The sequence below is a fragment of the Pavona decussata genome, unplaced genomic scaffold (assembly GCF_977016875.1).
Source record: "Pavona decussata unplaced genomic scaffold, jaPavDecu1.1 SCAFFOLD_114, whole genome shotgun sequence".
Classification (NCBI taxonomy): domain Eukaryota; kingdom Metazoa; phylum Cnidaria; class Anthozoa; order Scleractinia; family Agariciidae; genus Pavona; species Pavona decussata.
In genome coordinates, this window is record NW_028145528.1 from 5,730,001 (window position 1) to 5,754,460 (window position 24,460).

Below are 24,460 nucleotides of genomic sequence, written 5' to 3' on the forward strand. Positions count from 1 at the left end.
ATTTTGTATGATTGTAGTTTGGTTGTTTTTCTGTTGCTGTTGTTGTCATGACAGCAATCTTAGCTGTAGGGAATACCGAGGAAAGTGTTCCTAGTTTGCTGTACTCTGAAATTGTGCCCCCCTGAACAAAGATGCAATTAATCAAAAAAAAAAAAAAAAAAAACCGTAGTCATTCACTGGGATGTTATTTTTTCCATTAGAATAAGACAATAGGTCTGGATAGTAGCAGATATGTCGATATTCTAGGAAACCACTCAACACCAGAAAATGGATAATGAGATTGCTGAATCAAAAGGGATTCTCAAGTAACTAAGCCCTTAATTTTTGACGCGTGGTGTGGTGGAAGGACGAAGCATGAAAGAAGCTGCCACAATCACTAACAAAATGGCGCTGTATTTATTAGCTTTTAACCTTTAAGCCTCAGTGTCAACATACAGTTTCTCCGTACTGGTCTCTACATGTCCATTTTTCATAGTAGCATTATAGGGAGGTTGTTGAAATAACATAATTTTGGGTTGCTGGTCTTAATATTAAGAAAATTTAGGACTTGACATGGGTGCAAATAGCAATACAAGAAATTTTTTTTGCTCAAGGAATTGGCATCAACAAGGAATTTTCATCCAAGACAGACACCGTTTTCAAAGTTCTTTTTCCCCGCCACTTTTCTGCAGTAGGTTTGTGTCTCACAGTTTGATTAAATTTTGTTTCCTGGCTCAGAAAGGCCATGGTTATGGAATACATAGGGATTCATGGTTACTAAAGATCAGCTTACTGTAAAAGCTGTTCTGCTGCAGAAATGGGTGACAGCTCATTTGAACACACAGACATGCACAGGAAAACAAATAGTGGAGATATATTTTTTATTTGTTTTCTATTTATCTGCCATTTGCTACTTTTATGAGCCCAAAAGACCTTCACACCTTCCTATTATTATTATTATTATTATTATTATTATTATTATTATTTTTTAGTTATTTTTTTTGCTGAAATCAAGGATCCCATAAGAGGTGAGTGTCCAAGCACCAAGATAGCTGCTTTGGACATAAAGAACCTTGTATTCTTCGTGTATTATCCTCTATGCATGTACAATAATACAATGCTCAGTACAACAATGATTATTTAAGCAGCTCATTGTGCCTTGCAAATCAAATGCAGAAAATGACCTTTGTTCTTCATATATCAAGAGTCAAATATTATTAGACTTGTGTATTATGTGGTTCTAATTTTTGAGTCTGTGGACTCCAATGTGTAAAATGATAACCTTTATTAACTTATCATCGAAGAAGCAGTGGAGGGGGTACGTCCCCTAGACTTAACATAAATTTCAGGTGAAAACTTTTCAAGTGTTATATGACAAAGGTGAATCAAGAACCACTGCAATGGAAAGCTCATCACTACCAAATAAAAATCTAATGAGAAATTCATAGGGACTTGCTGTGTTTGCTCACATGTTGAAAGTAACCAAACATTCTTCAGATCCCAAATCCAGATGTGGATTTCCCAAAAGAAATTCAAACTTCCATTTTTGAGAAAAAAAAACCCTTTAAAACAGCAAGGGTGTAGTCGGCATTTTAATGTTGGACATAATTGGGCGCCTACCATTTACCCGGACAGGTCTTTCTGGTTTGCTGGTATATAACTAAGAGAGTAGCATGGTGTTAGGACTAGGAGGACTTGTTTAGCTGGTTCATATAAAATTATATTATTACAGAAAGAAACCTGCAGCATTTTCACAATCCATTTGGTTTGGAAATTTAAACCATTAACTTATGAAAGAAGAAAATTTGTGTGGCCAAATCAGCTGAAGAGACTACAAAGTGAAGAAATAATTTTTTTTTATTTCAACGCTTTATTTAAATACGCAATACATTTTCATTACTTTTTCCTTTTATTATTATTTTACTATTTTATTTTGTGACTATTCCTGTAAAGTAGCTGGTTAGCTAAGTGTTTAGTCACGTTAATAAACCTACTTACTTACTTACTTACTTAGGGTTGCTTACACTTATATAAATTACTTATACCGTATACAGTATTTGAATTTTACAAAGTACTTTTCCGTTAAGTTAAAAGAGAAAAAAAGACAACTAAGTAATCGAGAAAAAGAAAAGAAAAAGAAGAAAAAAATTATTAAGATAACAAAAGAAGTTAAAACAAAAAAACTACAAAATCGAGCCTCTGCATTAGCTTACATATGTGAGTTAAGAAAAAAAATGCATCACGTCATGTATTTTGATTGAGAGCAGAAATTCCATTTAAGCACATTTTTCTAATTTCCATTGAATAGTAAGTTTGTTTACAAGTTCATCTAAAGACAATTCTTTCTGAAGGTGTTTAGAGGAGTAGATATATTGTTTGACCAAGATGATGAGTAAATCTAGCCTGCGTCTTTCGGGGTCCGAGAGCGCACCAGTTACATGATGTATATCACGAAAGACAATTTGTTCGTTCGACAGTGTTATTGTAGTACCTTGGCACTGGTTGAACCATGATATAATTTGTGAGTAAAGTTTTACAGACTCCCTGCAATCAATAAAGGTGTGTTCTATTGAATCAGCACTAGAGCAATATATACATTTATCGTTATCCGCTAAATGAAATAGTTTGAGTTCTCTCCTTGTTACAGTTATTCTATGCAGAAAACGAAAACAAAATTGACGGAGTTTGTTATCCTTAGTAAAGCGGTATATATCTTGAAACTTATTTGACCAATCAACAAATTTTTCTGGGAATTTATCCTGCCACTTTTTAACTCCACTTGGAACAATGGAGCCGTGATTATTGAACAACTGGTAATAATTTTTACAGCGCGCTTCAGCAAGATCAAAAAAGGTTTCATTTAACGGAACGGATGCGGAACGGTCGAAGAGAGATCAACTGCAGGTATAAACGTTTGTGCTGCTCTCCTTTTCAACTCAGATGGTATGGCTGAAATTAGTTGAAAGTAGTGCAAATAATTTGTGGTAATGTTAAATTTATTGCTAAACTCTTCATATGATAAAAACTTGCCATTTGTATTTAGCACATCCTTTACTGATACAACTCCGCTATCAAACCATGACTTCCAAAATAAGGTAGCATTGTCTATGGTTATCGACTTGTTATTCCAAGGAATGAATTCGCCATTTGGAAGGATGTTAGTTGTATTCTTGAGATCTTGAAAGTACTGAAGAAGTTCTCGATAAAAGAGAGACAGACTTGTTTTCAAGAGTTTTACATCATAGTTGCATTTAAGGAGAAATCATAGGCTGCCACGTTTTCGAAAGTAGTAATTTGGGATTGCCTTCCATTTATCATCAGACGTGTCCAGTAGTCTACCAATCCAAGCTAGGCGTAACGATTTAATAACGGTGTGAAAATTAACAAAATTGATTCCCCCTTTTTCTACTGGTTGATACATAACTACTTTTTTTATCTTGTCTTTCCTGTTTTTCCATAGAAAGGCAAAGAGATTCTCCTGAACACTTTTGATAATCGATTCTGGAGCAGTCAGCATGGATGCTGCATAAACCAACTGTGATATACCTAAAGCTTTCGCCAATAGAGACTTGCCATATATCGTGAGATCTCTTGAGAGCCACAAGTTCAATTTTGTTTTCATTTTCTTTATCTTTGCGTGAAAGTTTTCTTCAGTACATTTATATGTATTGTAGGATAGATGTACTCCAAGAACTTTAATGGGTTCTTTTGTTGTCTTAAAGTCAAGTACTTTTAAATTACTATCTTTCATGGAACCCATCCACATAGCTTTTGTTTTCTTCTTATTTAATGTTAAACCTGAGATATTTCCAAAACGATCCAAGATCTGTAAATATGGTTTGAGTGATTCAACATTTTCCGTTATTATAGTGGTATCGTCAGCAAACTGTGAAATTTTGACCTCCTGGCCGTCTGGGAGGGAAATGCCTCTGTAATCTGGATCTTGGCGTATTTTTACTGCTAGCAATTCCACAGCGAGGATGAATTAAAGAGGACTTAGAGGACAACCTTGACGGACTCCTCTTGATATATTAAAATACGTTGTCAAAAACCCACCATTCATAACTGCACTTTGTACATCGTTATAAAAAATTAGGATCCATTTTTTCACATTTGGGCCAAAATTGAAAGCGTTCAAAGCTTTAGTAATGAAATCCCATTCAAGGCTATCAAAAGCCTTTTCGAAGTCTATAAAGAGGAGCAATCCCGAAGTCTTTTTAGCATCTATATATTCCATTATATCACTTAAAAGTCTTATGTTTTGGCCTATGTATCTTCCCTTGACAAATCCGGTTTGATCTGAATTAATTAATTTTGGAAGGTATTTTTCTATTCTTTTTGCCAAAGCTTTAGTCAAAATTTTATAATCGATGTTAAGTAAAGATATTGGACGCCAATTAGAGAGTTCAGTCAGGTCGCCGTCGGCTTTTGGTATTAAAGTTATTATTCCTCTCCTTTGAGAAATAGATAGGGACCCGCTTTGAAAGGCTGCATTATAAGAATTTAGCAGATCTCTCCAAATGAGATCATAAAAGGACTCATAAAATTCTTTAGTGAATCCATCTTCACCTGGAGTTTTGTTGTCCGAGAAAGAGCTCACCGCCTCTTTTAATTCCTCATATGTAAAATCGTGTTCTAATGAATCTCGTTCCTCAGTATTCAATTGAGGGATTTCAATACCCTCGACAAATGACTCAAAGCTCTCGTTTTCAGCTTGAAGTTCGCTATTAAGATTTTTTTTGGATGTATACATATTACTATAAAATTTTTCAAGTTCTTTCTCAATCTGTTTTGGATCTGTTATCGTATCTCCATCCTCTAATTTCACCTTGCGTATAAGTTTTTTTTCATAGTTCGTCTTCTCCAAGTTGAAAAAAATATTTTGTCGGTTTTTCTCCCTGTTCAAGCCATTTTGCTTTGGATCTAAAAATAGCTTCCTTTCCTCTATTTTCATATATCTTTTTCAATTCTTCTTTGGCGGCTTCGTACTCCACAAGAACATTTTGGTCTAAGGTTTCAAAATCCGTATTGCAAATTTTATCGTCAAGATCTTGTAATTCCTTTTGAAGTGTTAATTCACGTTTCTTAAGTTTGTATCTTTTTTCTTTAGAATATCTAATTGCTTTCATACGTATTTCCATTTTGATTAATTCCCACAATAATTGTTTGTCTTTAACGTCGGCGTATTTCTCATGTATTTGAGGATAATAGAATGTAATCTGTTCTTTAAAATCATCATCTTCTAGGAGAGAGTTATTGAATTTCCATGTGCCCGGGCCTCTCTTAAGTTCACTTCTTATGTTAGTCGCCTTATGATCAGGTGCAACTGACATTCGAATCTCAGCATTTTGGACTTCTATGGAGATCGAGCGGGATACCAAGATAAAATCTATTCTCGATTTTAAATTAATAGTTTTAGATTAGTAGGTGAAAGATCTTGTTTTGGGGTGCAATTTTCGATAGATATCAATAAGATTCAGTTCACTCATAAGATTGCCAACAGCATCCCTGTATTTCGTGGATTTCCAGGCTACACCCCCACTTTTATCTGCTCTAGTAAGTGTACAATATTTGCGTAAGTGTATAATTTTTACGTATCACTGGTAGACCACAATTTCTGAAACTTTGAAAATGAAAATATGACATGAACCATTTGACTTTCCAATACGAAATTTAACAGCAAGATGCCAATCAGTAACTCTATTGTGCCTCATTTACAACAACGGCCACAAAATTAATCTGATAAAGCTTCGACAACAAGAACTCTCTGCATTGTCGGTTGCTAACTGTTACATTACCTTGGGGTGTACAAAAATGCTGGTCACAAAGGGTAGGAACTAATCTTAGTAAAAAAGTGATTTACCGCGCTTGTTGATTACATTCTCTCCTGGTGCCTTTTTCGCTTTGGTTTAAGTTTCAAGTTTTGTTGTCCTCTGGACCGAAGAACGTTCCGAAGAGCACCCTCAAAAGCGAAAACTTCACCAGAAATGATCACAGTTACGAGCCGGCGGCCATTTAGCACGGTGGACAAAGGATGTTGGGCAGGGCCTCAAATCGAACTTTACCAGATCTCCCCTCCGCCTGACCGTGACCTGACATACATACATACATACATACATACATACATACATACATACATACATACATACATACATACATACATACATACATACATACATACATACATACATACATACATACATACATACGCACGCACGCACGCACGCACGCACGCACGTACGTACGTACGTACGTACATACATACATACATACATTATTGATGCTCCCTAAGTGGGTTTTTCAGCTCATCGAGGGAGACGCTTTATTGGGAGGGGGGTTGCGGGTGCTTAGTCCTGAAACTACGGCACTGAAAAGCGATCAGCCAAGCTCAGTCAAGGCTGGTTTCAAAATACTATAAAATAGACGCTGTAAGATATTTTAAACCGACGTTTCGGCAATGCTGCCTTCTTCAGGGTACAAAACTATACCGTACCCTGAAGAAGGCAGCATTGCCGAAACGTCGGTTTAAAATGTCTGACAGCGTCTATTTCATTTTATTAAATTCTCAGCCTCGTATATCGCATTTCTAGCGTTCTGATTGGTTCACTAAATCTCGGTTATCAGCTCATATACCGTAGTTTGACCTTATATGGAAAACTAAAGCCCCAGGTGTCGCAAAGCTAATTTTTTTTTTTGGAGGGAAGCAAAAGTTTCTTCGGAAAAATGTAGAAAAAAAAAGGAAAAGAAAGAAATACCAAACAATGCCATCTCAATATAACAACAATAAAAGCCACAAAGTTCGGTTAGACACTATTTAATGGTACGTATCTCTGGAGTTTCCTTTAAAATCTTCAAAATTGCAAGATTTTACGATTTTTCAGATCACATAACAACAACAATAACAACCGGTTACCTTCAAAAATTTCAGGATGGCTTGCAAATCCTGGCGGTAAGAGGTTAAAGCGAATCGAAGAAATTTCTCAGGAAGAATCTCATGCCTGCGTTTATGTTTTTACGAATTTACGAGGACTTCAGATGGTTCATCTAGAAATCCGCACGAGCAGCGGCCATAATGTTCGTTTCCGTCGCTCGGCACCACTCAGCAAAACATTTGCACTAATGTGCACAGCTCTCACGCTTCTCAAATAAGCTTGAAGTTTAAAAACTTGCACTGAATGCTTGTCTCAGTGAGGTTGTACCTCGTACACTTGGACTTGCTTGAAGTGTTTTAAATCGTCCGCGAGGAATTCAGTTCAGCATGAAAAAAGCCGTCCTTGCCCTGATCTCTTCCTTCGCTCGGCACCACACAGCAGAACATTTGCTCAATTGTGCACAACTATTACGCTTCTCGATGAGCTGGAACTTCAAAAGCACTTGAATGCTAGTCTCAGAAAGGTTATAATTCGTACATTTAAACGTTTCTTGAATTTTAGATGTCCGACTGTGTCCGATTTTCTTCGCTTTCGATTTTTCATTCAACTCCGTTTGCAAAGCGCTGCGCGTGTCATGTGATCATTAGGTTTCGCGCGCTTTGGTCGGAGGTTGCCTCAACATCCGGTCGTTTAAATTTGAAAGAAATTTTTTCTGAAAACATAAAAATTCAGTAAACTTCAACAGCAATGTCCAAACGCGGAGAATTTAATACAACAATTATTCCATTCGCGCTTGTTGGATATGAGATTGGTTATAGCCAACTCGGCGCTTCGCGCCTCGTTGGCTATTTACCATCTCATAGCCAACGCGCGCTCATGGAATAATTGTTAAATATTTTGAATTCACATTTATTAACTACGCTGCGCAGTATTACAATCTTTATTAGTCAAGGCTGGCTCAGGCTGTTTCAAGAAGGGAACATATTTACGAGGTCGCTAGTATGTATTGGACAATGCATTCACAAATTAAACTTTTTGCAGCCATTTTATTAGAAATACCAAAACAACTGCAACTGCAGCTGTTAATTACATAAAGGCCTATCCAATTTGTTTTCTGAAATTTAACATAAGCTATCATGAATTAAGGCTTTGTCAATCGACGTTTTCTGCTCTTATCACAAGCAGACTATAGTCGTAGATGATAAGGTCATCATCCTTCATATCTTTAAATACGTCATTCTCAAACTCTCTTATTCCCTCTTCGATTTGATCATCACTAAAATGTTCCAACATGCTGATATAACGACATCGAAGCTTTTCATACAACTTGGATTTTTTCAAACTAAGTGGATAGGAAAACTGTTGCTGAGAAACTTTTGCATTCAAATTGGATAGGATAGAAAAGTGGCTTTCCCGTTCTTGCTCAAAACTTTGTCTCACCGCCTTTTCTGCACTTTTGAAAAACGGATGACCGGTTTTTAGGGTGGTTACCAGGAAGAAAATACCACCGGGACGTGGAGAACGAAGGATTCCCTTAAAAACAATATCAGGGTTAACAAAATGATGCGCGCTCATAACAGCTATAACTCTGTCAAAACTTTCGCTGATTTGCGAATCCGAAAAAAATTCTTCGGCCGTTTTCAGAACCGTATAAACCCCTTTCTTTTGGGGAGCAACTTGTTGCATTTCCACGCTTGGATCTACACACCAAATAGGATTTTCTAGTCCTGACAATTCAAAGAGTTCTGTGGCAATGGCGCCCGTTCCACTACCAATGTCAGCAACCACGTGTCCTGCTTTCAAATCTAAACATTTCAGTAAGACGGGAATGGCACCTTCGTGAAGTTCTTTGAAGAAGTAGTCGTACTTGTCAGCTAGAATGCGATAATGATCTGTAGAGAAGGAAAAAAAGAGTTGCCTGTGAATGCGGTTATCTTTCGTTTATGGCAATTTTCAAATTATTTCATATTCCCTCATCTGTCAGTCTCGAACTGTTCAATGTCTGTCAGTTTGTCTCCCTGTATTTGGATCTGGTTCACCGTAGTGAGAACCTTGTCCCCAGGATCTTGGCGGTACGGAGAAGTCCCTGGCCAACAGCAGACCAAGTGTGTCAAAAAATCTTGGAGATTTTAGTTTATTCCAAATTGAAGAGGCAAACCGCAGTTCGGAAAATGAGCCCACACAAACGAAGACTACTACAGTTTATCGAGCGAATTCGAAACTTTTGTCTCGATTTCACGGACTTATAAATGTATTTCTTGTGGTTGACGGAAATATTAGATATCTTACATGGAGTTTTGGTCTCGACAAGAGAGGATGGTCTCGATAGTGGAAAAAACCACGCCCTGACTACTACAAAATATGGTCACCGGCTGTCATTAATGATAAGCCTACAAGGTCAATTCTATAGCTCACACGCCGTTACTTAAGCAAAAAGTTGTTACATATAGTTGACAAAGATAAAGAATGGTAGCGTGATGCTTAAAGTCAGATTCTGTCCGGTACAGTACTGTAGAATTCTCAGCGATGTATAGCTCGACATTTCGAAACCTTTAAAAACCAAGTTATCTAACTAAATTTACATCAATTTTTAAAATCTTTGAAAACTACTGAACAAACTATTTCAATCAAGCAGCTATATTTAAACACGACCAATAAGCAGTTGAGTCTGCTTTATTTATGTCAAGCTATAACACTAAACTGAAGACCAGAGGTAACTCGGTACATTAAGTACTCTTAGAGCCTTCCAAATCCTAAAGCGAAAGTAACATGCGAATTTGATGTCATTTCAAAACCCAAATTTAGTTTCCTTCTTAGAACAAAAAAGCGTGTATATTTCGTACGAAGTGGCATGTAGAGGGCAGAAACGATAATAAGCTTTTCGATTGGCGTATTCTAGTGTTTGTCGACTTCCCATTTCATTTAACTTTTCTTTACTTTATAGTAACCGAGGGAGAATTAGAAGCTGAGTCTAAAGAAAAGAAACCAGCCCTTATGGCTAATGTTCTGCTTATCCTTCAGACCGTCTGTTTTACAGTCTCCTGTTTTTAGTTACATGTTCTTACCAGATTCATTGGATGACTGGTCCTTGACTTGCGCATTGGTTTCACTACGTTCTTCTTTGTGGGTGTTCATCATATCTTGCTTGTGTAAGTCAGGAACTATGAAGAGGGATGAAGGACTTTTGAATTACACTTTTCAGTAAGAGAAGTCTAAACTGAAAAGCTCACTTTGTGTGCTCCAAAGACCTATACCAACTAGTAAAGCCTCGGAACAAATTAACAAAGCCGAAGTATTTCAACTCTGTCGTCATTATAGTTTCTACCTTATAGTTTACATCCAAGCCCCCAACAAACATTTATATCCTTCAAACCTGATCGATCATGTTTAAATAAAGGACGTGTTGTTGTTTTTATTATTATTTATTTGACTAGCCAGAGGAATTATTGAAGAAACCCAATCGTCTGTTAGCAAGTGTCGAGATCGAGTTCGGTCACCGTAGCAAAAAGGTTTTTTTAAACTTTTGACATGAACAGGTTAACGAAAATCTATTGACACCGCTGGAAAGAAGTCCTTTTAATTAAATCAATAAAGTTGCCAAGTTTGAGAATGATATGTTCAAAACTAACGACGATATGCCTCCGCAAAGTCACGAGATTTTCCAGACGTTTGTATGGTGGGGGTCAAGTCAGCACCATACAAAACAAACGTCTGTAGAATTGCGCAACTTTGAAGAGCTATTTCTTCGCTCGCTTCTGACATAACACTTTTATACTTGGCAAGTTTACTAATTTTAAGGCGCTCTTTCCAGTGGCTTCGATGGATATTCGCTAACTGGTCCTTATGATAAGTTGAAAAAGCCGTGGAAAGGTCTATTGTGTCAGGAAAGAGATAAATCTTTTATCGAAGATATGTAAATCCCGCTTAGAATGGCGTGACGCTTTTCAATTAAAGTTTAACATAAAGGGGTAAACACGCAAAATGTATACCAACAGGAATTTTCGAACAACCTAGTTCAAAAGAAACGGTAGTTGATTTTTGAGTTCACAAAAACGGGGAAAACTAAAACATAAATCTTCAAACATGGATTTCAATCGAGCATACATACATATTGTGTCTAAAATATATTTCGAAATTCGCTAAGGATCGGTAACGTACTAAGCTTACGACAAATAGCTATGTGGTTGTAAATGCTATGTAACATGCTGACCATTGCTCGAACAAAAAATTAAAAAGCAAAGACCCTATACAAAAACTTGTTAAATTAGAACTTGTTTTAAGTAACTGAGCAAGAATCTTTTAAAATTAAATTAATTTACGCACTAGTTGTCGAAGCGATATACTCGCTTGATTTGAATGCTTGTTCATGGTTAAATAAACACATTGACTGCATATTTACCAGTAGGGATTAATACAGGATCATTTTGGCGTCGAATTCAGAAAGTTTGAATCCTCAATCTGCCATCAACAACTGGGGGTTTCATTCAATGCTCCCCTTACAGTTGAGTCACGATAAAAATGCAGAGTCACGCGATCAAGTTTAGCCTTTCCGGTGAGCCCTCGGGCGCTTACATGGAAGTTTTAATATCAATCAAGGACGTTACATACGCGTGGTGGGATATTAGAAAAAGGCAACACAATTGTGTATGGACAGTGTTGCTGGATTGTTGTGTATCTCACGCCCGTTCCAACATGTGACTGAGCATGAACACTTTAGAGAATAAGCACGCGTAGTGCTGTTGAGCTCTTGTTCATGTCATGCACCGCTTTCAACTTGTGAAATAAACACAAGCAATACGTTTTCTTGGCTGAATAAAAATGCTTTGTTTATAGTGGAAATGCACTTAGCTACCCAAAGCTAGTTTATAGGTATTCCACTCAGAAATAAAGGGAAAAAATAATAATTAAATCGAACGTACATGTTAGAAATCCTAACTGGCAGGAGGCAAACCAGCTGGCTATTTTCAAGGGTGGCCGAGACCCGGGACCTCCGGATTTCAAGTCGGGCGCCCTTACAACAGGGGCCACGCCGCCGAAGGCGTGTAAAGAAACAAAACAAAACAAAAAGTAAAGGGAAGCATCAAAAACACTTCTCCTCGTGCTCTTCTCCTTGGTGCTCTTCCCGATATTGAAAATGGCGGTACGGAGAAGTCCGTGGCAAACAGCAGGTCACGTGTGATTTTAGTTTATTTCAAATGGCAGAGGCCAACCGCTGTTCGAAAGAGCCCGCACAAAGGAAGATTACTCGAAGAAACACTGAAAATATTAAGTCCAGTTGTACGGCTTATCGAGCGAATTGGAACTTTTGGCCTTTATTCTGCGGACTTAGAAATGTATTTCTAGTGGTTGAAATTTTAGATGTATTTCACATGCAGTATATTGTAATACGATCATAGCTCAATGATTCTGCTGCTTTGTTTTGTGTTCCATTGACTTAACTGGTTTCCAAAACTTCCACGCGATGCCTTCTCATGATTGTTAAGTGGTAACATGTATATAGCGTAGTTGTATTCAGTCGAACCTGTATATAACGGCCACCCTCGTGACTTGAGGAACTGGCCGCTTAATACAGGATCACTAAAAATACTCACTGGGCGTGGCCTAATGTCAATTTTAATGACGTATCATACCAAAACACTTCATGCAAGGAAACAATAGGACAATCAACACTCTTTCAAGCGATCAATACTTTAAACAAAGTTCAGTACAGTGCCAATGTGTAACTTAACGGTATACGTACTGTGCAATAAATTGTCCTCTACTCTTCTACGGTATACGGTACTATACTTACAGTTCACAACAAAATATCTCATTCCGTCATTTTTAAGTTCAATGTGCAGTTATAATGGAAATGTTGTTAATTAAAAGTAGCAGTCACAACAGACAATAAAACTCTTCAAGTTAAAGTAGTAATAGAGTAAGAATAACGGCGACTTAAAAAAGTCGGACACGTACGTTTCGCGCTTCGGCTTTTGAAACTTTGTTTGTAGAGCAAGTCGTTAACTGTCGATACTGCCAGCGACAATTCCTGGAATCCATAGTACTGTAGCATCTGACAGTGACTGAATGCGATTCATTTTCCATCACATGGCTGAAGAACAAGCTAATTAAAGAGAAATTTCTTGCTAAAGAGTGAAGCATGTTCAAAACAAACAGCGTTCTTGATATGGTACTGTACTACAGCACATTGCGGACACCTGAATAGCGTTTACGATACTAAACGGCCGAGTATCAGCTTACAGTAGCTTTGTACATGTTATTTTTTTATAGTGATGATCAATCGAATTTTAAACACATTAAAATACCGCATAAAATAACAAATGGCTTGGTTTCTATTCAAGGGTGGCCGCTTAATACAGGTAAAAATAACAAAGAAAGACAACATAGGACTGCTACAGGGTGGCCGCCTAATACAGGTAACAAATACAGCGTTTGTATGAGCGGAAAAACGGGACTTTGAAAACTGGCCTCTTAATAGAGGGTGGCCGCATAATACAGGGCCGTTATATACAGGTTCGACTGTAGTACTGAAATTATTGTTTAAGAAATAATTAAATATAAGCACTGCTTAGAATTTTATTGATATGGAAATCCTACAGTAGTCCATTAAATTATAATAGGCTAAATTTATTTTCTTGTGTGCCATTGAAAGCTATTTATATTAAAGCCCATTTCTGTTGATAGTCTGGTCGATAGTCTAGATCTGCGGTTTTGAAAAGCGATCAGCTGGCCTCACGGTCATATTTGCTTCAGGAAGGGAACGTATTTACAAGCTTACGAGTTTTGTGGCTGTAAAATGTCTCTACTGGAAAATGCCATTGGCAAGCGTTTTGCAGGCCTTTTTTTAAGAAAAAAAAAAAAAAAAGAAAAACTACAACTGCAACTGTTATTTACATAAAGACAGTACGTATTCTGAGGTCTGATATGCCTGCGATATAATGAAGGCTTTCGAATTGATAAAAATTGTTTGCTTATCAAATAGTAGTTTTGCACGTAACTGCACTTTACCAAATCGCTGAAAAGTACGCTTTTGATGCTATCACGCCTAAAGATATTCAAAGAGAGAGGATTATCTTCGGCATTGCGGACAATAATTTGGGGAAAGGCTACTGCGTGAACTCGAACTTAACCTTGCATAAGTCTCTGGATATTTGTCATGCTTTAGACATGTCTCGAGTGCAGATTAAGGCACTGAACGAACTACACCCGTCAAAAATTCACTTACTTGAGGAAAACAAGTCTTCAGGAAACAATTCGTCGAACAAACTGCCATCTTCAAATCAACTTCGTTAGCCTTGTTGATTCTATAGAAGGAAGCACGAAGGTTAAAACGTGAGGCATGCCCTGTGTGGGACAAGAAGTGCATCAAGTGCGAGAGCCGTTACTTCAGCAAGAAGTCCCACCTCCTCCGTGGACCAAGGTTGCAGCGCACGTTTGTTATCTCTCAGGACGGATTCTGCTGGTTGTCGTGGACTAATTTAGTAATTTCACATAGAGGTTGACTCTCTCTCGTCCGAACGCTAAGTCAGTAACCAGGAGTGTGATGACTATTTTCAGTCGATTTGGTGTGCCAGATACAATGGTCACGGATAGTGGTCATTGTTTTGCTTTGTCTGAATACGTTAAATTCTCAGAACAGTAAAACTGTCAACATGTTACCTCAAGTCCCAACACACAACAGCAACAACAACACTTTATTAAAAATAGACGGTTACAAGGTGCTTATATACCTACCCGCAAATAGCTGAAGCTAGTCGAGGCGGGTAGGTATGTTTATACTAAAATAAATACTAAATACAAATACATTTGGTGTTTACAACTGAATTGACTAAAATAAAAGTTAAATAAGTAGTAAACAAACTAGTAACACAAAAAAGGGATTCGCTAGCTGATAGAAATTAAAGGATTGTTACATATTCAGAAGCTTTTCCTTATTTCAAGAATTGAAGAAGGTGTAAGGTAAGCATTTTCTTTTTTTAAAATGTTGATTAGTATTTCATGTATTTGTCCCCGTTTTCCACAGAGCAGTGGCAAGGCTGAGAATGGCATACGCACGGTTGAACGCCTGTTAACGAAATACCGAGCCGCTGGTGTAAGTGAATTCCAAGCTCTCCTTGCCACATCAAAACTGCATGCACGTAAAGAACGTCAGTGCAAGTACTTCAACTATTGTAAACGCCCCCTTTCTCCGGTGAAATCTGACGAGACCGTCCGCGTTCGTTTACCTTCTGGAACATGGAGACGAGCTGAGTACCTTAGAAAAGTTGCTTCCAGATCGTATGATGTCTTTATTGATGGAGAAGTTCGCGGTCGTAATCACAAAGACATGGCGAGCTCGTGAGCCACAAAATGGGCGTGTTTTTGAAGACTTTTAACCGATTGCTGAAACGATCCTGTTGTCCCACCAACTACTGTTCTTCAGGACCCTTGGTTGACCCTATCTCACTCACTGAGCCTAAATCCGCAACGCCGTCTCCGCTTCCGTTATTGCCTGTAGCTGAATCCACAGTACCGTCGACTTAAGCTGAAGGTGCAGCCGAGCCAAGTAGAAGACCTACTGGACAAAGACGACCTCCTGAACGTTGGAATGATTTTGACATGTCACATCTCCTGACTGATTCATATATGAAGGACTATATGACCTCAGTTAAACACAAAGGAAAGTGTGTCGATATTCGTAGTCCACATTTATTTAGTTTATTTCTCTTTGGTTGTCAAGGAAAGATGTGTTGATATTTGTAATTAATTATTCGCTTATCAGTTAATAGGTTTGCACGTGTAAATGTTTTTTCGTTTTTGCATACAGTATATATTCATTGTTTTTAATCTGTGTGTGCGTGACTGTCATCGCACCTTGGCCGGTACTCAAAGATGTCTTTCAGTTACAGCATTTTACAGTTTTGTCAGTTTTGTTTTATGTGCTCTTATCACAAGCAGGGTATGGTCGAAGTTGAAAAGGTCATCATCTTTCGGCAAATCTTTAAACATCCCATTCTCAAACTTTCTAATCCCCTCTTCGATTTGATCGTCACTGAATTGATTCAACATGCTGACGAAACGACCTCGGAGCATTTCGTACAACTTGGATTTTGTCACACTTGCTGAATAGGAGAACTCTTGCTGAGAAATGTTTGCTTTCAAATTGGTTAGGAAAGAAAAGTGGCTTTCTTGTTCTTGCTCTAAACTTTGGCTCACCGCCTTTTCCGCACTTTTTATAAACGATAAACTAATTTTTAGGGTGGTTACCAGGAAGAAAACACCACCGGGACGTAGAGAACGAAGTATTCCCTTGAAAACAGCACCAGGGTTAACAAAATGATGCGCACTTATAACAGCTATGACCCTGTCAAAACTCTCTCTGGTTTGCGGATCCGAAAAAAATTCTTCAGCCGTTTTCAGAACCGTATAAACCCCTTTCTTTTGGCGAGCAACTTGTTGCATTTCCACGCTTGGATCTACACACCAAATAGGATTTTCTAGCCCTGACAATTCAAAGAGTTCTGTGGCAATGGCGCCCGTTCCACTACCAATGTCAGCGACCACGTGTCCTGGCTTCAAATCCAAACATTTCATCAAGACAGGAACAACACCTTCGTGAAATTCTTTGTAGAAGTAGTCGTACCTGTCAGCTACAATGCGATAATGATCTATAAAGAAAGGACAAATAGTTCTTTGTGAACTCGGTAATCTTTCGTTTATGTCAGTTTTTAAATTATTTCATATTCCCTCATCTGTCTGTCTCGAACTGTTCAATGTCTGTCAGTTTGTCTTCCTGTATTTGGATCTGGTTCACCGTAGTGAGAACCTCGTCCCCAGGATCTTGGCGGCACCGATAAGTCTCTGACCAACAGCAGGGCAAGTGTGTCAAAAAATCTTGGAGATTCTAGTTTATTCCAAATGGCAGAGGCCAACGGCTGTTCGGAAAAATGAGCCCACACAAAGGAAGACTACTCGAAGAAACGCTGAAGATATGAAGTCCAATTGTCCGGTTTATCGAGCGAGTTCGAAACTTTTGTCTCGATTTCACGGACTTTTAAATGTATTTCTTTTGGCTGAAATATTAGAATATTAGGTATCTTACATGAAGTTTTGGTCTCGACAAGAGAGGATGGTCTCTCTTGGAGTTTACTTCCATTTTTATGCAAACTTTGTGAACAAATTTTCCTTTGTTTTGTCCACCAACATGGCGGCAATGCAAACCACCTATAGCTGGACATTTCGAAACCTCTAGCATTCGGGGTTGAATCCTCTTTATCGCACCCACGCTAAACATCTACAAGTAAGAACCATGTTATCTTTCTAAATGTACATGAACTTTTCACACAAGGCACTCTTTTGGTTCCATAATTCACTAGCCAACGTCCGCTATCTTGCCTTAGAAAACGTGAACCAATTGCACCAATCAGAGGCCATTTTAGATCGCTGATTGCCAGGGTCTTCTCCGTACCGCCATTTTGAATATCGCGAAGACCCTTGGGACGAGGTTGCGAAAGAGACGGACTGTACGGAAGCTCAATCGGAATCGTAGTGGGAATTGGAAGAAAGTCCTGACATAAACTGGGTGTAAATCGAAACGACAGAAGAAGAAACGCGGAATCCTGGTTTCCATGCTACAAAATTCAAGATGGGGAAGATGAATCCCTTCTTGTGCTTGATTGGTTTCCTTCGTAGAACAAAAAAGCTTATAAATTTCCGCAACAAAGTAAATTTTAAATTATCAGACGGGACATGTTGAAACCTTGTCGAAGAACTACATTCTTGAGATAAGAATGTTTTCTTTCGCACGAAGTGACATGTTAGAAGGCAGAAACGGCAATTAGCTTTTCGATTGGCGTATTCTAGTGTTTGTCGACTTCCCATTTCATTAATTTAACCTTTCTTTACTTTATCGTAACCGAGGGAGAATCAGAAGCAGAGTCGAAAGAAAAGAAACCAGCCCTTATGGCTAACGTTTTGCTTATCCGTCAGACCGTCTGTTTTACAGTATCCTGTTTTTAGTTACATGTTCTTACCAGATACATTGGATGAGTGGTCGTTGACTTGCGCAATTGTTTCATTACATTCTTCTTGGTGGGTGTTCATCATATCTTGCTTGTGTAAGTCCGGAACTATGGAGAGGGAGGAAGGACTTTTGAATATTACACTTTTAAAAGAAATCAAAACTGAACAGTGTGAAAGTGTGCTCTAAAGACATATACCAACCAGTGAGGCTTCGGAACAAATTTACGAAGCCGAAGGATGTCAACTCTGTATAGTTTATGCCTCCTAGCAACCCCCTTTCCCCAACAAGCATTTATTGCCTTTAAACCTGATCGATCATGTTTTAAGAGGCTGTCCGCGTTACAATACTCTACAATTTATCTATACATTGCCGGTGCTGTCAAAACAGCTTGAATATTTTATACATTGAAGTTCCATTTGTCAATAACAATTTAACGGTTTAACTTTTGTTTTTTGTGAAATACCCCCTCCTAAACTTCAGAATGCATTAAAAGTGACATACATGTAGTTAAAGCCTATTTTCACAAAAGTGGGACCTGACTAAGGGTCAAGTCTATTTTAACTCAAAAGCACTAACACCAATCTAATAATGTATGAAATAAAATTTGTGGGCACTTTACGCTGCGTGCCGTAAAGAGCTCCACGATATCCCTAATATTCACGGATTTCAATCGAAACTAAACATAAAGCCGTCAAAGCGATAGACGCATTTCTAATCCGAACTCTTTAAGAAATACAATAATAATCACCAGATCAAATAGAAGAAAGATCCTCGCAGTTACTACGCAACTTAAGTAGTTGCGAAAAAGAAAGCCTGACAAAAAATTCAGGCTTGAACGACATTCGAGCCCGTGACCCCTGCGAGGCCGGTGCAGTGCTCTAGCAACTGAGCTATCAAGCCAACTGGGAGCTGGTCATATTGTGAGTTCGTAATATACCCGTGAAGGATGAATAAATGAATGTAAATATATAAAACATATATTTTGAACCGCGGTTGAAATATCAAATAGGAGAAAGATCCTCGCAGTTACTACGCAACTTAAGCAGTTGCGAAAAGAAAGCCTGAAAATAAATAAATAAATAAATAAATAAATAAATAAATAAATAAATAAATAAATAAATAAATAAATAAATAAATAAATAAGAGCCTGTAATTTTTTCAGGGCCTATTCAGTCACGAAAGAGATAAATCCTGTATCGAAGATGTGTAAATCCAGCTTAATATAGCGTGACGTTTTTCAATCGAGGTGTTTAACATAAAGGAAAAAACACGGAAAAGGCATACAAACAGGAATTTTCGAAGAATCGATTTCAGCAGAAATGGTAGTTGATTTTGTGTTCACAAAAACAAAGAAAAGTAAAAAAATAGCTATGTGATTGAAAAGACAAGCAAACATGCCGGCTATTTGTCGAACAAAAAGGTAAAAAGCAAAGGCCCTTTATAAAAACCTGTCAAACTAGAACTTGCGTTAATTAACTGAGCAAGAATCTATATCAATTTCTGCACTAGTATACTAAACAGTGAAATCGGCAAGAAACGCCTGTCATGGTTAACTAAACACATTGACTGCATATTTACCAGAAGGGATTAATACAGGATCTTTTCGGCGTCGAATTCAGAGATTTTGAATCCTCAATCTACCATCAACAACTGGTGGTTTCATTCAACATTCCACTTAAAGTTGAGTCAAATGCAGAGTCACCCTATCAAGTGAGCCCTTGGGCGCTTACGTGGACGTTTTAGGTAATATATCAAACACTAGACGTGCAGTGTTTCATCACATATCAAACACCGAGAAGAGAGTTGAAAATGCGACGCGTAGCGGAGTATTTTTGACGAGCTTCGAGGTTTCGATGTTGTGATGAAACATTGTGATGAGTGTTTGATAAAACTTCTCAAACAAACTGATTTTCAAGGATGCATTAAGGATGCAGAAACGAGGTGTTTTTCGTCAGATATCCAAACACTTCAAGGTGCATGATTTCCTTTGTTTTTGGCTTTTGAATTATTAACGAGTTTGAAGAAGTGATATAGAATAGACGACTTTCATGAAATTTGTAAGTTATGAGGCATTTCGTAGTAGAAGTTGATAACATAAATTTTTTAAGGTAATTTGACGTGCTAAAAACGAAAATGCCTGTTACCAAAGTTTTTCTTGCGATATTCAGTTTGAAATTGACGTCACAAAAAATGACATAGAAAATGACTTCATCACAATGTTAACTTTGCATAAGAAGATAGATACTAGGCAGTGAGCCCAATATTTGCACCTTTGAATACCAAATAAATTGCCTCTGGCTAGTTCCTTTATATTAGGCCGCACTTAAACATAAGAGGCAACCTGTGGCATAATGTAATGACTTCACAGATCGGTTTTTATTTGTTTGTTTGCTATTCAACTGCACATAGTCATAAAATGTGAAATGCTGAATGAAAACATACCTTACGTAATGTTGGTTGTATAAGGTGTTCAATTGTAGTACTAATTGTCGTTAAAAATTAAACCTGCGGTTAACAGCTGAAACCTATTTACTATCATTATGAGTGTTAATGTATACCTTTACTGTTATGGAATTCTGGCTGGGTTTCTAAGAAGTAGGAGGGAAGGTTTCACTTTATTAAAAAATACAAGCATATCCCTTGGAAGTTTCACTAGTCATTTATACATTTGCCTTAAAACAAAATGATAACTGCTGTGTTTTTATAATAAGGGGTGTTTGTTATTATGGTAGCTGAGTTTAATCGTTAGTCTCACTGATTGCGTAATAGTGTAAATAGCGCCTTGGTTGGTGTTAATTGGTGAGTTTCGAACCTCTCTTAGGCTGTTGTTGATTAAACGATTTCAATCCTTGTCGCTCAGTCTAGAAAATTTTCCCTCGGCGGTCCGCCTTGGTACCGATAGGCTATCCCAACAACGCATATATGCGTCGAAAACACCGTTCTTGCTTCCATTAATTGCTTCTTGTTTAGCTTAAGCTACAACGGCATGATAATGAGTGAATGACAACAGCTGATGTATATTGCCATCATCACACCCAGCAAACCGACTACACCTCCCGATTTTCGCTGCATATCACCGATCGTTTGGCAACAAAGCCCAAAATGCTAATTTTTCGGCCAAATAACAACACCAAAAATTACACTTATTTATCGTCAATTTTTAATCCAAATAATTTGTTCAAAAATGAAAAGTCTACATTTACAGCAGGCCTCAAGGTCTGACCTTGGTATCTGACTGGAAGTTTGCATCTCGACGCTTTTCGAGGGCTATACTTCAGCCATTTTATCAGACCCAGTCTTGCGTATCTCACGTTGCCTCGTTCACGCCCGAAAAGAACTCTGGGTAATTCAGCCATAGCGCGAGCGTAGAACTCCTGTCGAAGCGTCGAGCCACCCAGTACTATCAGCAAAATTTCGAATCCATTGAATATTTTACTTCTCCAAACTCGCCCAAATTGCCTTGGTAGGTCCTGGAATCCATCCACAAAACGGTCAGAGAGACAACTTCACTCGTGGGCCTCCATGTCTGCTACACAGCATGTTTGGCGACTCAGCCAGCATGAAACCACCTCTCACCTCTGTTTTCTTTCAGAGGCTTGCCTTTACCCACATTCCAGCTTAATGATTCCAGAATGCAGGCTTCTGCAGAGGAAAATGGCTTGAAAAACACTTATAAAGCGATGATTTTACCAGATTCGTGCTCGTGCACTCGCCCGAACAAACAACAGCCGTCACTTGCATCGCGTGACAACTTAGCCTGAGCCCACAGTTTCTTAAGAACGTAGATATTTTTATTTCATCTTCATTTATGGAGAAATTAAGTGGTTCAGACTATTTATTGCCAAAAAGTCATTAAAAAATAGCACACACCTGGTATTTAAAGGGTTAAGGGAACAATTCAAATCACGTGACCTGGACATTTGACACCTTCAAGAAACAACAATTGTTAACCTTCACTCCAACCCAGGGTTACTTTTGGGATTGCAGAATTAGTGTCATCGCTTTGGCTTTGGGCAAGTTCTTTGAGTTAGGGTTGGTTTTGGGTTAGAGTCGGGGTTTGGGCGTCGACTAGTCACGTGACAAACCTTCTCATCACACTGCAACACCCTAGAGTAACTAGGCACACGGTGGTGTGTTTGTTAAGCGAAAAAGAGTTTGTCCTGAAAGGTTAATTTCAAAACTGACCACACCCCTGACTTGCACTTTGGGCTTTGTTATGAAATGGAGCTCTTGAAGGCTTGTACCAACTACGTTCTTAAACTAAGTCCTTATTCTTTGCTTAGACTAACACAAAACTTTCTAGTGTTACTAATACTAAAAGCTAACACCAGTTTTCGGAGTGTACGACATCGAAATGTGAACTACAATGGAAAAAGAAAATTTCATTAATTGTGGGCATACACGCTTCTGGAATTTCAATTCCATTATCCCTGTTATATGTTTTCATGGTAAAGTCTTATGTGAATAGTCTACAGCTGTACCAGTGTGGGTCTCTGTCAATAAAGTTAACCTCATCCCAGAGTGGATAATGCCCCGTCGCATTGCTGAGTTCTGAAACGGCGGAGGACTGGGTTCGCACAAGCCGTATGTCTTTATCGTGTTCTTTAATCCGTTCATGCATAGATCTTCCCGTCTCTCCAGTATAGACCTTACCACACTCGCAAGGAATCTTGTAGAAATTACGAAACTTTTTTATGCAGGGGACCACACGACGTAAAATAAACAGTTCTGAATACGTTCCGTTGCCGGATCTCTTGTAGTAGAAATGCACGTACCAGACGTCACTTTACGTGTAAATAAACCAAACTGATTGCAGGGCTGACACTACGGCAAAGGGCTTATTTATTTGGGCCAATATTTCAATTAGTACAACTAGTCTTCTTCAGGGCCAGAGTTACAATGAGAAAAACTAACGGCTCTTAAAAGTTTAAATTAGAACGTAAACATAAACGGTTAATGGTTAATTAGTGTACATGACGTAGCCTATATAACAGTACATAAGATGCATATAGGTTAAAAACAACGGCTACAAAAAGTTTAAATTGGAACGTAAACAAAAATGGCAAAATGTTAGAGTGCATGTAACTATAAATATGGTCTATAGAACGGTCCACAGGATACATGTAAAGAAGTAGAAAAAAACAGAAATAATTAACGTCCATTTTGTCGGTTAATGCCATCTGTGGTGACAAAATTTTACCTCTTTCTACGAGGTAAGCCTCTCTCGCTTTCCGTCGGGATCCGTTGTTGCTGGATCGTTGTAATTCCAGAGGAATTAGTCTCATGTCTTTAGCACAGTGACCCGGCAAGTTGAAGTGCGTAGGAACTGCTGCTGTGGCATCGGAGTGGTTAGGATCGTTAGTAGCTTGTCTGTGTTCTTTGAAGCGTTCAAGAAGCATACGTTTAGTTTCTCCTGTGTACTGCTTTTTTACATCTCAGACATTCAATCACGTGGGTAAGGTTACTTGATTTGCAAGTTATGTTTTGCTTGATTTTCCTCACTTCTCCTGTGTATGTTGTTTTTCCATTATCAATATATGGGCAAGTCAGACAGCCATGTTTGGAGTTGCAGCGAAATGTACCCGGGGTTGTGTTTCGTGTCGTGTTAAGATTTGTCAGTTTTGCACGAACCAGGAGGTTACGAGGGTTAGGAGAGCGACGGTAAGCGACGACAGGTGTTTCTTTGAAGATTTCACTGAGACGTTCTGAGGAGTGGAGAATGGGTTGTTTCCCATTAAGTTTTTTGTGGATGTTGGGTAGAGCTGGGTTATGAGTGACAATAAACGGACTCTGTTGACCACTCCGTCTTCATTTGATGGATCGACAGTGTCCTTAAGTCGCACTAGGTGTGATCCAAGTGTTGCGTCAGATCTGAAAACTGTCCGTATGCCCTGCTGTTGTAGACTTCAAATATCTTAGAAGAATATCTTAGAAGAAATTGAAGTCGAAAGTGTGTTTCAGCAGATATCCAAACACTGAGAAGTAGGTTAAAAAAACGAGGCGCAGCCGAGATTTTTCTTTTAAACGACTTCAAGGTGTTTGGATATCTGATGAAACACAGTTTCGAGTGTTTGATATGGCTTTTCAACTGATCAATACTTCTTGGAAAAATTCAAGACTAAACTTGGCAAAATTCTATGGTAATTAGAAACACATATCCAAACCACGGTCACAGAGTAGTGATTTTCTTTGTTTTCTCTTGATTTTTAATGTGTTTAAGAAATACCAATCAAGGGCGTTACATATGCACGGTGGGATATTAGAACATGGCAACACAATTATGTATGGACAATGTTGCTGGATTCTTGTGTATCTCACGCCCGTTCAACATGTGACTGACCATGAACACTTTAAAGACCAAGGAAAAGTCCAAGCACGCGTAGTGCTGCTGAATTCGTGTTCATGTCATGCACCGCTTTCCACTTGTGAAATAAATAAAAGCAGTACGTTCTCTTGGCCGCAGGCATATGAAGAAACAAAACAAAAAGTGAAGGGAAGCAACAAAGACACTTCTCCTCGTGCTCTGCTTGGTCAGAAGCTCACGCATGCGGAGAGACAAATTACGCGTAGAGTAGTATGCATGTGCTCTACGCCTTGCTGACGCGGC

General features: G+C 38.4%; 2 protein-coding genes across 2 annotated transcripts; both read right to left on the minus strand.

Annotated features, from left to right (window-relative positions):
• Positions 1-7,877: 7,877 nt before the first annotated feature.
• LOC146470435 (uncharacterized) lies at positions 7,878-11,704 on the minus strand. Its single transcript, XM_085122004.1, has 3 exons — positions 11,251-11,704; positions 9,917-10,012; positions 7,878-8,743 (listed from the first exon to the last, which is right to left on the minus strand). Exons 2-3 carry the CDS (start codon positions 9,987-9,989, stop codon positions 8,004-8,006), a joined length of 813 nt encoding a protein of 270 aa, XP_084978130.1. The 5' UTR covers positions 9,990-10,012; positions 11,251-11,704; the 3' UTR covers positions 7,878-8,003.
• Positions 11,705-14,556: 2,852 nt separating this feature from the next.
• LOC146470436 (uncharacterized) lies at positions 14,557-19,590 on the minus strand. The gene is made up of 3 exons (XM_085122006.1): positions 19,432-19,590; positions 17,864-17,959; positions 14,557-16,498 (listed from the first exon to the last, which is right to left on the minus strand). The coding sequence occupies exons 2-3, from the start codon at positions 17,934-17,936 to the stop codon at positions 15,744-15,746; spliced, it is 828 nt and encodes a 275-aa protein (XP_084978132.1). The 5' UTR covers positions 17,937-17,959; positions 19,432-19,590; the 3' UTR covers positions 14,557-15,743.
• Positions 19,591-24,460: the final 4,870 nt, after the last annotated feature.

What these genes read in the sequence shown, in the direction of transcription:
- LOC146470435 (XM_085122004.1), bottom strand. Translation starts at nt 9,989, where the DNA reads ATGATGAACACCCACAAAGAAGAACGTAGTGAAACCAATGCGCAAGTC. An exon ending in CCAGTCATCCAATGAATCTG is followed by an intron (nt 8,744 to 9,916) that starts GTAAGAACATGT and finishes CCTTCTCTACAG; the next exon opens with ATCATTATCGCATTCTAGCT.
- LOC146470436 (XM_085122006.1), bottom strand. Translation starts at nt 17,936, where the DNA reads ATGATGAACACCCACCAAGAAGAATGTAATGAAACAATTGCGCAAGTC. An exon ending in CCACTCATCCAATGTATCTG is followed by an intron (nt 16,499 to 17,863) that starts GTAAGAACATGT and finishes CTTTCTTTATAG; the next exon opens with ATCATTATCGCATTGTAGCT.